This window comes from Phalaenopsis equestris, unplaced genomic scaffold, assembly GCF_001263595.1.
Source record: "Phalaenopsis equestris unplaced genomic scaffold, ASM126359v1 Scaffold000002, whole genome shotgun sequence".
Lineage (NCBI taxonomy): Eukaryota > Viridiplantae > Streptophyta > Magnoliopsida > Asparagales > Orchidaceae > Phalaenopsis > Phalaenopsis equestris.
In genome coordinates, this window is record NW_018164444.1 from 16,129,685 (window position 1) to 16,143,738 (window position 14,054).

The 14,054-nt window shown below is 36.1% G+C and overlaps 1 protein-coding gene across 6 annotated transcripts in view; it reads right to left on the reverse strand.

Moving 5' to 3' along the window:
* The window catches only part of LOC110024701 (protein CLT1, chloroplastic-like), a 57,112-nt gene that overhangs the window by 2,543 nt on the left and 40,515 nt on the right, over positions 1-14,054 (reverse strand). Inside the window, exons 10-11 of one of the 6 annotated variants that reach the window (XM_020724849.1) lie at positions 11,203-11,300; positions 1,176-1,214 (exon numbers count right to left, since the gene is read on the reverse strand). The exons of 3 other annotated variants lie outside the window; for them this stretch is intronic. In XM_020724849.1, coding sequence (XP_020580508.1) covers positions 11,230-11,300 — 71 coding nt within the window. In that variant the 3' untranslated portion in view covers positions 1,176-1,214; positions 11,203-11,229. Of the gene's footprint in view, positions 1-1,016; positions 1,215-11,202; positions 11,301-14,054 lie in introns of those variants that run through there. 2 more of the 6 variants (XM_020724840.1, XM_020724832.1) reach the window with 2 other exon arrangements.

Here is a 14,054-nt window from a genome sequence, read left to right on the forward strand (position 1 = left end):
TATATGATGGATGGGTGAGACTGGATAACAATTTTCATGGCCGAATAATTGCAACGCGATGTCATTTTAAATGGACAGGTTGCATAATATAATTACTGAAGGCAGGAAATACACTGCGAGGAAATCCATGGGCAAGCCACGGGTTTCCAATACCACTCACAAAAAAATATGGAAAAAACAAGTAGCAACTGAGTGCTGGTTTAGACCAGCGAACTACCAGCACCGATAATGTAGCTAAAAGCAATTATGTCGTTTTCATTTGGAGAGCCGCTGTAGTTTCTTGATTAGCTCAATTAATCCTTCTATTATATTTATTTACATTGTTCTCCTTAACTTAACTCAAAAATCTCCCATAAATTGGATGTGACTTCTCTATATAATTTTAAATTATTTTGTGCACATTTTACGCTCAAACTTGACATTTTAAATTACAGAATGATAAAGACTATATATATATATTTTCATGGGGTCTAGCGTATAGGAAATCGGTATTTGGGCCTCTGCCAAATACCGACTTTCTTTTATATATATATATATATACATATCAAAACAAGAAAAGAAGGGCAAGATTTGTGGCTCGAAAGAGCATGCGATTAAAGTACCACAAATGTTTCTGCAGCTTAAATGGTTTATTTCAATAAGTAAACAAACTATAATACGCATTAAATAAATTGTTAGCATCTATGAAGCACGGATATGAACACTAGGACAGAGACACGACATGTAAGATAATTATATACAGAACAAGATACGTCATGGACATGTTTTTGTATTTAATTAATTATAACTATGAAATATAATTTTTATATTTTAAAATATCACAATACAAATTATGAAAGAATAACATTTAACTTCATAAATTTAATTTATATTACAAAACTCTTATGTTTATTAAAATTAATTTTGAAAATTAGATATAATATATTTCAAAACAATCCATCTAACTTGTAGTACAACTTATCTACCAAAAATGTAAAAAATCTCATGATTACAAAGAGAGAATTACTAATGCTCGGCTTCAACGAATATTAGATACACATTTGATGCTCGATCTTGACGAATGTGAGAGGAGTTTGAACATGATGAAAGATAGGGCAATTTTGACTAGCTATACGTATATTTACAATTTTCAAATTTTCATGTTCCATTTTCTCGAAATCGTGTTAAGCTCGCGACCGATGTAGTGTTGAGGTGTATCTCGAACAAGTTCAGGCCTGAAAAAAATTCAAACAAATATTTTGTAGTAGTGAAGCGTCCAAGAAGTGTCGAGGTGTGCAGGACAAGTGTCGGGGTGTGTAGGACAAGTGTCGATGCCTGATATATATTCAACATAGGTATGGCATATGTTTAGAAGTGTCAGTGCTACATAGGTTAGCATTATCATTAATGTCTGATAAAGAGAAGGGACTAATGTCATGGCCCACAAATTAAATGTTTCCTAAAATACAATGCTAAATGCTATTATATAACTGGAATGCCATTTGGTGGAACTTTTTTTTTCTTCATAATTTTACCGAACCGCCCCTTCGTGCTGAACAGTGTTTCTAGAAAGGTATCATTCATCAACATATGAAATTGGTCATTTTCTATCCTGTTTAATTTTAGGGAGATCTCATACATATCACATAATTCTTATGTATTTACACATGTAACACCTCAATTTTAATATTTACTTAAATAACCCAAATCTTTAGCTTCACATAAAAAAAGTACCAAGAAGACTAATTTGTTAACAAAAAACATCGAATTCAAGAGTTGGACATGTATATACATCAAAATTATGTTGCATATATGAAAATCCCAACTATGATCAGATCAGATATCTTAACCATCATTCCATCTTACCGTATCTTATACCACTCATAAATGCCGTCTTGGATTACTATTCCCATGTATCTTTACCATTCCATGATGGGTTACACTATTCTAAGAGAGAAGATAAATAGAGTCGACGTAATTAACATTGACAACCCATAAAGACACGGGGGATCCCCTCTATTAAAGTAATTTTAGGTCATTTAAATAAGATTATAAATCTACCTTCCATAACAAGAATGGCTGACCTCAATATTGTGGTATCCATCACATTTGTAACTCTCATGAAGTTTATGGATTTATGTAGTTTATAATATAGTAAAATAATAAGAAAGTTCTTTCTCTTGATCTCAGCAGCACTTTCTTGATGCATGTATCTGAGAAACTGTCCAACTGGAAGAGCCCATAGCGGGAGAAAAAGGCAAAAGTGGGGAAACATTATCAAAAACATTTTCTAAAAAAAGAATGATGATGAATCATTAATCCTATAAACAAATTCCTATAGGACATGCATGCTCAACAAGTACTTAAAATAACAATTTTATGATATTTGCGATAAATATTTGGCGCATTGGTGGGAAAAAATGTTAAAATTTTCATTGGTCACATTCGGGAGGGCGTACATCCCAAAAACATTATTTGGTTTTGTGCATCAATAGTGGGTGCTTTTGTTCATTTTGTCCTAGCATCCTTGCAACTACAAAATGCTGCAAGTGGCGAAGTTTCAGATGTCTTGTAACTGTGAATTGTATTTTAGTTTTCAGTGCAATTCTAAAAAATAATCAATTCGAAATACAATGATAACTGGTGGTTATGGACGCAGTTCATATCAGAAAAAATATTCCAAATCTTGCAAAATTTGATTTGTACGAGTTAGTTTGAAGCTTAGCATAAAATAAAGAAAAAAAAATTTTGTTGAATATTTTCTTAGTAGAAATAGTTTTTCAGCATAATGTTGCTTGAAAATCCCCCTCACACAGATATAGCAAACAGATAGATTTTTTATGTGAAATTGAGAATGGTTAAATCACGAGACCCAATCCAATTAAGATAGTTTTACTATTTAAGTTGAAAATTACAAAGATTAGCCGTTTTGATGGGAGAAGAGATGCAACGTCCCGCATCAAGGGCCAGAGCTAGTTCATCATGACAAAGAAGAAGCTAGGAATTTAAGGACAAGCATTTCGTCGATATAAGGAGGCGAACTCGTCTAGTGAGGAACCAAACCCCCCTTTCAAAGCCAAACAATTTTCGCTTCCTGAGAAGCAAAGCAGTGAGAACGAAGACAGAGTCATCTACGCCAGATCAAGCAAATGATCAAACGGTGCTCGAGGAAGGAAGACAACACAGGGACGTCACACGTGTGTCTCACAAGCGCATGAGCGAAGGAGCTAGGACGTTGAGAGAATGAGCAAAGGAGTGCGCGAGCAAATTTTGCGGGGTAAACGAAGAGTCGAGCTCTTAGCGATCGCGTGTAACACATCATTTTTAAGAAGAAGAAAACAAACGATTCATATGATTTCCACTCTCAGGAATCATAACTGAATAATTGAATGAGAGGGAGACGAAGAGAAAGAGTGAACCTCACTTTATCTATTCATTATTTAAGGAGGAACGAAGCTTTTCGTGAGGTTGAATGGTTTTGCCTTCCCGATAAGCGACACAGGGAAAGGACAAAGAGTAGAGCGAGCGATGAAGGACGATGACAAGGCAGAGATCAGACAAGGTGACTTCTCTATGCAGAAGCAGTGACGCTAGCTATCGAGCTCGAGAGCATCAAAGCCATGAGAAGCGAGACGAGGCGTAAGCGTTGAAGCCTTGCGAAGTGAAGCAGGAAGCAAAGTGTAGTGTGATTGAACACGAACAATGCAGGAGAGTTTCAGCAAGTTGATCAATCATGAGTGGCAGCACGGTATTTGCCTAGGTTGCGATCTTTCTATGCTCTTGAAAGCACATAAGCAGTGATCAAGCACTATAAATTCATAAAAGAGAGCGGAGGCGAAAAAATACAGTCTAGCAAGCTTGCGATAAGTTTGTGTGAATAAAGAAGCATGCGTGTTGAGAGCAGTACCGTTTCATCTTAATTAGAGCTTCACAAAACAAGTCGCACGAGCCGTGCATCCACAAAAGCGATGAAGTGCTCTTTTCTGAAGATCAATTTTAAGAATTAGTGAGACAGAGTAGCAATCGATCAAGTTGGAGTTGAGCTTTGCGAGATTTTTTTAGGAAGTTAAAACCAAGCTCAGTGTTGCAATTTTATTTTGTTTATTTATATGTAAGTTATCGTTTGTATTATTTTGTGGAAGCAATTAAACGAAATGAAGTTTAAATTTATTACCTAGTATCACTTTATTGAATAAAATAATTACTATTTTTATTTCTTAAAATTTAAGAATGCTATAAGAATATTATAATAGAATTTTTTTTATTTATTGTTCTATATATTGATTCGGCCCTGAAAAATTATATTGATTCACATGTATTTCGATGCACATTTGAATATGAAGCTTCAAAATTCAAATTTGAAAATACATACACTCCAATTTATGATCGAATGAAGTGTCTTAGTGAGATAAACCAAACGATAATAAAAATGAATTGATTTGAGCTCATGTGAGTCCATTTCATGCACATAAACCATAAAGAAAAATTTTTAAGTATACTTTAGGGGACCTAGGTCTAAAGAAAGCTGAAGAAGCTCCAAGCTCTTGAGAGTTCTCGAGTTCCACCTTCAATTCATCATTGTCTAGTCATCGTTGTTGTCGAACCACCACTAAAGTCGTTGCCAGACCAGCACCATCTGGCAGTAGCCAACACCAGATCACTGCCATCCTTACAACATCATCACCTCCATCTGGCAGCCATTCCCGACGAACCATTGTTGTCCTACCAACATCGTTTTCATCGTCGGACCATCATTATCATCAGATCACTATTGCTTGACCACCACCGTCAATGCCGTCATCGTCAGACTGTCATCATCTGGTCGCTGTCACTACTCTGACCACCACCGCTCGGCCATTGCCGTCACCGAAACACTGCTACTTGGCCAGCTTCGTTGTCGTCACCAGACCACCACCAACTAGCCGCTGTCATAGCCGCATCACAACTATCGCTACTGTAGGACCACTGTCGTCAGAATGCCTCCATTTCCTAAACATATTATGTCACTCCCCTAGCAGAAGTCTCGTCGATAACCCTTACTAGTGTAATATTACTTCCAGCTAGTCAAGGGCCAATAAAGTCTTGCAACCTACATCAACATATTGAAATCATTACAACTAGGTTATGCCCCGTTATTTGTACCCTTTTGATTTTTCGACATAAAAATTCATAATGTTCTCTCTATCGATTTTTGTTTTCATCCGTGTCGTACAACACTTTGACATTAATATATCATTCTACCGCCGTGAATTTACTAGCACGCAACAATTTACTGCAATCGTTATTGTTGGAGCTCCATGGTGTCTTCTCCACCAGCTCTTCTTTTATGTGTAAGTGTGTTGAATTTTTGTACAATGCTAAGACATTAATATATCTATATCGCCGTGAATTCTCCAGCACGCAACAGTTTGGCGTTGTTTGTGGAAAAGACAACTACACTATCAAAGACTTGTAAAACCTGCTAAATAGCCAACAGACATAATACTCATAACAATGGAGCATCACGTTCCAACATTCACCATTCCAGGAGATAACCACGGAGTCAAGGATGTCAAGCCTCTACTTTTCCCACCTTCAAAGACATCATCCTGCTAGCGAAGGTGCTTCAGGCCCATTTTTGGAAAACTAGGTGCTCTGAATGGAATGAGATTCTCCAGCTCCTACGTGATGTTCAACAACCAATGCTTGCACAATCAAATATAATCTATTTTCCACAAGATCAACAACCAGTAAGGAATTCCCCGCTCAAGAATACCTCCCTGTGATGATGGGATTCTTCCTCCGCCACGCCAAGAAGCCAACCTCCTCGATACTGCGAGCTCAACTCATCCATTTCGTGCAGCTAGACTAACTCGTAAACTTATAACACTTATAGGAGGTTTAGCCAAACCCAATCTTATTGATGCTTCTGATAATGCAACAGTAATGAGCTATATGGCATCTGATTCAAGAAAAATTCCCTTTAATGGATAGGAATCATTTCTCTGTTCGTCATAATTTTCAGGAGTCTTCTCTCCCTTGACCAAGACAATCCTCCAACACCCCATCTCAGCAGGCTTTAAGCTCTCGAATATTGACTTCTATGATGAGGTATCTAACCCTTAAGAACATTTTGGCCATTATCGATCAATTATGCACATCTAACGCGCTCCTCTATCAAATTTTTCCCATCACACTCAAAGACCAGGCTCACACTTGATTATATTCTCTCCCTGGAGGAACTATTCACATATTCAATGAACTCGTCACCCTTTGTGGAGCAATTTTTAGCAAACATGAGAACTATCAAAGAATCGTCGTCTTTCAAAAATTATTCAAAATAAGAGAAAATCACACAAGGAACACTTCAAAAGATTTTCCACTGAAGCTCATTAGATTCTGAAGGTAGATCCCGAATTATTGAGAAAAATTTTTCTTGGAGGGCTTTGCCTAAGACTGTTTTACTCATCATTATGTGGGAAACAGTCTGCTCTTATGTTGACCTCGTTCATTGCAGATGAGACTATCGACGTGCACATGGAGTAATATGAGTGATTCGAGGATAAGCAGAATAACCCTGATGATGCTAATCAGCATCATAACAAAAAAAATTTAGCAGCAACAGAGTTGTGATCTTATCCCTCGGCCTCTAAACCATCGACATGAATGTCGACCAAAAAAAATTGTATACACCACTCAACACATGTCAAAATTTGATCTTCACTAGAAATGAAGAGACTATTAAAAGGTCTTACCCTTTAATAACAAATTCAGAGAATCAAGAACAAGACTATCAGTTCCACCAGAATCGTGGTCATGTTACTAAGGCATGTAATCAACTCAAAAAAGAGATTGAAAGACTAATTTGATCGGGATATTTGAGTCGATTCCTACAAAATAAACATACACGTATGGATAATGCCCCCACACTAGAGGGCAACAAACATAAAAATCAACAACAAGAATGTCAACAAATAGTTGGTGAAATAGAAACAATTGTCGACGGCCCATCACTATGTAATCAAATCTTCATCACTGTATCTGAGGAACCAACACAGAGAAACTGCATCTTATTCATCCCATCATTTTTTATGAATCCGACCTGGAGGGAGTCCGATTGCACATGAAGACCTTTTTTGTCATAGATGCAAAAATTAGTGAACATTATTATAATGTCAGGAGAATTCTAATTAATAATAGTCATAGATGCAAAAATTATTATAATGTCAGGAGAATTCTAATTAATAATAACAGCTCTTTTGATGTTTTACTTTACTCAATATTCCTCAGTTTAGGGATGACTAAGAAAAAACTTCAACCTGCATCTAGGCTATTGTATGTGTTCAATAATCGACTAGTAAGAGTCAAAAGAACAATCAATCTTTCCATCAAAATAGAATAATTTTCCCGAAAAGTGAGTCGCTCTATCAAATTCATAGTTGTCAAGTCAAAATCGATGTATATTGTTATCTTCGGAAGACCCCTCCAATTTATTTTTGGTATTGTCGCTTTGTACCACACTTTAAGCTGAAGTTCATCTTTTTTCAAATTTAGTTTTGTGTGTGGGAATCAATAGGTAGTGTATTCATGCTACTTTAGACAAACTCAACCACGCTCATGACAATCCTTAACATAAAAAACTTTGACCTTCGAGATGAAGACATGTCCCAACGGGTTTCTCCTGTGGAAGACTTGATCCACATCCCACAATTGGGCAAGCATCCCACACCAATAGCATATAGCTTAGTTCTCCACTCTATGAGGAGCAAAAAATAGATTATATAGACCTCCCCAAAAAAAAGCGATATCTTTACCTGGACCCCTATCGATATGCATGGGGTTGAACATGAGGGTGATCATACACTCTCAAAAGGAAGACCCTAAATTTAAACCGGTCATCTAGAAGAAATGGAATTTTGCATCAGATTGTTTGCAAGAGATCAAACAAAAAGTCAATAAGTTTCTGAAAGCAAGATTCATACGAGTACACCACCCCATTGGATGGTAAATATCAACATGATAAAAAAAGCTGGCGAAGCTTAGAGGATGTGCATTGACAACACCGACCTTAATAAAACGTACACAAAAGATAGTTTTCCCCTCTTTCGAATAGACCAACTTGTTGATGCTAAATCAGGACACAATATTTAGCTTTTTGGTTGACTATTCAGGTTACAACCAAATAAAGATGAATCTAAAAGATAAACTGACTACATCCTTCCAAGAGACAAAGGCTTATACCATTACCAAGTCATGTCGTTAGAGTTGAAAAATGTCGACGCAACTACCAACGTCTCATGAGCAAAGTTTATAAAGATCTCATCGAACATACTATATAGATATATGCTAACAAAATGGTGGTGAAAAGCTTAAAAACATCCCATAATCTCTCTTTTTGAAGCATATTTTCAACTTCTTAGACATTAGACATACGCCTCAATCCAGCCAAACACGCTTAAGAGGCGCTCGAAACATTGGTTTACAATAGACAGATGCATGTTTTGTGCTTTTGAGAAACTTGCCTGTTGGCAGACAAAGCCGCATTAATCCTAGTATTTTCAGCATGAAGGCTACGTCCGTATTTTCAAGCTCACACAATTGGTGTCAACACAACTCCCATTAAGAGTTATCTTGCAAAGACAAAAAGTATCTAGAAGTTTGATTAAATGGTCGGTAGAATTAGGAGAGTTTAATATTCACTACCTACCTTGACCTAATATAAGATCACAAATATTGCTGGCTGCGTGGTTGAATGCACCAATCACCAAAGAACATCCTTTATTCTCTCCAATATCACCTCAATGGACTCTGTATGTAGATGGAGCTTCCAGAAGCTCCGAGACTAGAGTTGAAATACTACTCATCTTCTCAAAACAAGACATTAGATCATGAATTTGGCTTAAAATATCCAGCAATCAATAATGTCGAGTTTAAAGCTCTTGTCGTCAGGTTAACGCCCATCATTGATTGTGAAGTACAAAACCTAATTATCCATACTAACTACCAACTCGTAGCATCCTAGATAGAGAGACTTTGACACCCATAACCCGCAGTTGGTACAATGTCAGCCTTGTGAAGTCACTTCTCACTCGAATTGAAAGATATCAAATTATTCATATACTTTGAGAGCATAACACTTGAGTCGATACTCTCTCCAAGCTCTCAACTCCAACGGCTAGAAATCTCTTCAAAAGAAGGAAAATTTCAGAGGGAGAATCTTAATTTTTCTATACAAAATATACTTTTCTTTTAAAAATAATATAAAAAAATAAAAAAAATACCAAAAATTTGCATCTGTTGCGTGCACACACGCAAAAACAATCCGCAATCAGCCTGTTGGCGCTAACATGCATGCCCGCCCACACCGCTGGAGCGCTTGTGGGCATGTCATCACTGCCGCTCACGAAGGCAAGTTGTCTAACCCATTTTTAGCATTTTTAGATCTATGTGGTCATTTTCTGACATTCTCATCACAACCTCCATCTCTGGATCACTAGTGTTGCTGCTACCACAACACTGCATCAACGATGCCACCACTTCCTCAAAATATTATATCACTCCCACAGAAGAAGTCATGTCGGTATCCCTTCACTTGTGTAATATTCTTTATAATTAGTCAAGGGTCAATAAAATCTTGTAACATATATCGACATAGTGGAATCATTTCAAGTGGGCTAGAAGTAACACCCAATTTTGAGAGAACATGTAAATAATTTTGCAATTATAAAATATATCCCAAATTTTACATCTATCAAAATTAGGTTAAGTCAATTTTATAAAATTCTACAAATCGAATCAATCAATTTGTATATAGCACTACGCAAAATTATAAATGTATGGGAAAATATAAATTATTACAAGTATAAGCTTAATTAACTTTAATTAATCCTAATTCCTTTTCCTATTCTACATCATAGTTTCCCGCAGATATTCCGGCAGTAAACCACACAGGCAATGACTGATGTTTTCATCCTTTGATTTCACACATCTTGTTGAATTCACAATCGCGACATTGTAGCAGGAGAACAACAACAAACGTGCAACCCACAATGAGTCGTAATCAACAATTCAGGCATAGATTGAAAGGCAAGAATCCGTCTTTCATGAATTTTGTGACATTCTTTTCCTTATGTTTCCAATTTGATGTTTAACACGAATCGGTGCATTTTTTCATTTTTAGTTACTATAGCGGGAGACATGTGTCGGAGACTACGAACTTAGTTTGTAAGAGTTCGTATGGGTCTTTAGCAGAAAATCAGCGAAGTAAAGGAGGGAAGCTTAGCGGGACAAAGAGAGAAGTTAACGTAATTTGTAGCGAGAACTCACGCAGGGCAACCAATTCAAGATAAATATTGACATGCATCTTTATGTGTAGGTTAGATTAAGACTTGAGATAGAAATTTATGATTATCTTAAGATGTTACAAATTCCATGTTGTTTACACTAGGCGGTGAACTCTAGACGAGCTTAGTGAAACTCATCATAGGGCTGTACCGTCTATTCAGGTGAAATAATCCTATGATAACTTAAAAAAATACTTATTTATAAGTTTCATGTGATTATGTGTATACTACTATTGCATTTATAAATTTATACATGTCAGAAGAATACTTGTATGATATTACAACTCAACTCAGGGCTTGGAATTAACTAAGGAGGGAACAAACGGTCGGACGATGAAATTAACTTTTTTAATATTTTATTTCTATCATTAATAGTTTAATATTCAAATATTCATGAAAAAACCAATTAAAAGTAATTTAATTAATAAGCTTTACATTTCTAGTTGTTGTTCTGCATTTTGTACACATTAGTTTCTCTTCTATTCATCTCATTCAAAAACTTAAAATATGAAAAATATTAAAACAAAATAATAAGTTATCTAAAGATATCTCAGAAGCAGTCATACTTCTATACACATCTGGAAAAGCAATTGTGGAATGTTGATCAGTTTAAAGATATCTGTTGTTCGGCATTTGTGCTAATATGAAAACAAGGTGAAGAAAAGTAAGGGTTTATTGGTTTTATGTGGTAATTGCTTAAATTAGTTAATTTTAATGTCAACACTTATATGAATTAATTTTAGTTATATTAATTTGACAAACATTTTGCATGGAAGTATGACTGCTTCTGAGATATCTAATTGATTTTCCAATTAATCACTCATTTAATTAAACTTACTATCAACATGTATTTAAAAAACATATATTATTAAATCATTAATTTACAAAATAAAACCCTCACCTTAAGCCTTTGATTCGGTCTTCTTCCTCACTTCCTTTTTCCGCGAAGATGCACTTGCACTGAATGGCTAGGTCTCTGTCTCTCACAAGCGATTCTTTCTGCTCTTGACAAAGCCGATCGAAACTAAATTATTTAATTAAAATTACACACACACACTTAATTTTATTATTTAAATGTTAAACTAAAGTGTATTTGAAAGCAAGAAATTATAACCAGAAAAATTAATTGGTTATACGAGAAGATTAGTCAACAATGAATGTGATGGTAAGATTTATGTTTCTATTTATATATTTGATTTTAGTTAAAATGTTACTAAATTAATATTAGCACTAGAATTAACAATCTTAGATTGGGAAACATTCAATACAAAAAGAATAGTTACTGTGGATTGTAAACTTTCAAAGAGGAGAAAGAAGTGATTAGAGGCATATTTTTTATTTTGTCGATGATAATAAGTAATTATATGTTTAAATTAATATAAACTTTGAATTTACTTTTGATTTTAATTGAATAAAAATAATAACTTGAAGTAAATCAACAAGGTGATTAAGTGAAGGAATAAGCATATAAAGAGATCTCCTAAAGATCAAGTGAGCAATTATGTTTTTAAGTTATAGTAATGTCGCTTATTCTTAAATAAATTACGGCTTACATTTTTGTATTATTTATGTCTTATGTCAATGAAATTACATCTGATTCTCCATATCGTTAGCAAGAGTATGCATATTAAATATAGTTGCATAGTAATTTAACTTTAAAATATATTAAATTATTGCATGACCATTATGTTATTGTAGAGATATATATGTTAGTTTATAGTATGATCAAATAAATATATATATACTTGTGCACCGGGTGTAGATGAGTTGGTGGCAGCTTTGCGTAAGTCCCCTCTCGACCCGGGTTCAAATCCTCGACCATACATGATTTGAATCTGCACATGATATTGATTGCGGGTCCCTTTTAATATTATATATATATATATATATATATAAAATAGATAAATTTGTTTATCTTTTCGCAATTAAAAAGATACATAGAGGTTGCATGAAAGGACCCAAAAAAAATGTGTCACACCCGTACGATACATCAGACATTAGCATCCTAAAAGAATGAAACATAAATAAAACACAAAAAAAAACAAAAATAAAACTTGCAGAAAATAAGCTGCTAGGCACGAGCCAGCTTGGTCTTGCCTCTGCCTCTGGTTCTAGGAGCAGAGACAGCTAACAAATTGCTAACACAAATTGCTGAGTGTCGTTCCATTACCCGAAGTTACTAGAGTATCATCCATTAAGTTCTCAATCTGAGTATCATCCATTAAGTTCTCAATCTGGGTGTGTCTCCATTCTTCTTTTTCTTTCTAGATGTGTATATCTATCATTCATCATCCGAGGACTGGCTCATCTGATCGGTATGGTCAACAGATTGTTGGGCATGTAGGAGAGAATGAGCCCCCAGCTCCTGACTAGCAGTAACAACATTTTGATTCTGAAGAGATGGTTAGCATCTCTTCAACACCTGATGCATCATGGGGATGTGGAGCTTCAATATTATCATGATTATCGAACCCAAGTAAACCATTTGTCAATATATCAGTCAGAAGAACAGAGACAGTATTGTCTCCGGTAGTGGGAGGGGGAGGTAACATCATTTCAACCGGTGTTTTAATAGTCTGTGGAATGCACTCAGGAACGGAGGAAGGACAGGTATGAGGTGGGGCAGATCCAGAAGAGTTTTTACATGAAGGTTTTAAATTCGGATGCAACTGATAACATTGAGAAGGAGAATGTCCAAACATACGGCAGTGGTTACAATAAAGTGTTATTTGTTCAAATACTGTTTGCTGCTAAAATCTCTGATATTGTGTGTCAATTCATATTTCTCCCGGAAAAGGTAAAGTAATATCTTTTTCTATCAAAATTATGACTTCTGAAGGCCGAGTCAGATTCACTGTAGGCGTGTCAGCTTTGAGGGGGTTATCGTATATCACTAAAGCAAAGAGAAGCTCCTGATAAAAAAGGTGGATCTTCAAAACTGGGAAGCACAAGCAAACATGAATGGTAGGAGGTTCAATACGGGGGTCAAAATCCACCGTCCATTTTAAAACCTTCATCACCTGGATTTCTATTCGAAGAACTCTTCTCGCAAACAAATGGGTGTAGTCTTTGTCATTTGATAATTGAATAAGAATTTGGCGACCATCCAATTTACCGATCTTCCAACCCCTTTCAGCTTCATTTGATCAAAGCTTTCATCAAAGTCCTTTCGATTTTCGAATTAGCTCAAGTTTAGGGTTTCCATAAAGAAACTTACCAACTAAGAACAATCGGCAGGGCGCAGCTGGAATGGAGATCTCTGCCTCAGTGAGAAAGATTACAGGTTTGTCGTTTTTACGGGAAGTTTTTTTGAGAAATCTGATTTCAATGTCAAGAGCAAAATTGTTGTGGTATTGTTGCGGTAACATATTCGAAAGAGGAGCGGAGACGGGGTTATCACTGGCGAGGGCGGCGGCGTAGGAACTTCCTGAAGACATTTCTCAGGTGCAACAGCAGCTGAGAACTCGTGAATAAGAAGTCGGGAGAGCCGAACGAAGCCGGGAACCGCAGAAGCGAGGCGCAGCTGACAGACGCACGAACAGTGCACGACGGACGGGAGCCGCAGAAGCGCGACCACAGGGTACAAACGGGCGTAACAGTGCGCAACGAAGAAACAACGCCAAACGACGCGGATGAAGCGCGTTGGAGAAGATACGACGAACTGCAATCGACGAGGAGATCAGGTTTCGCCATGATGGCGAAACCCTAGCAGAAAGAAATCAAAACAGACGACATCGTCGTGTATATATATAT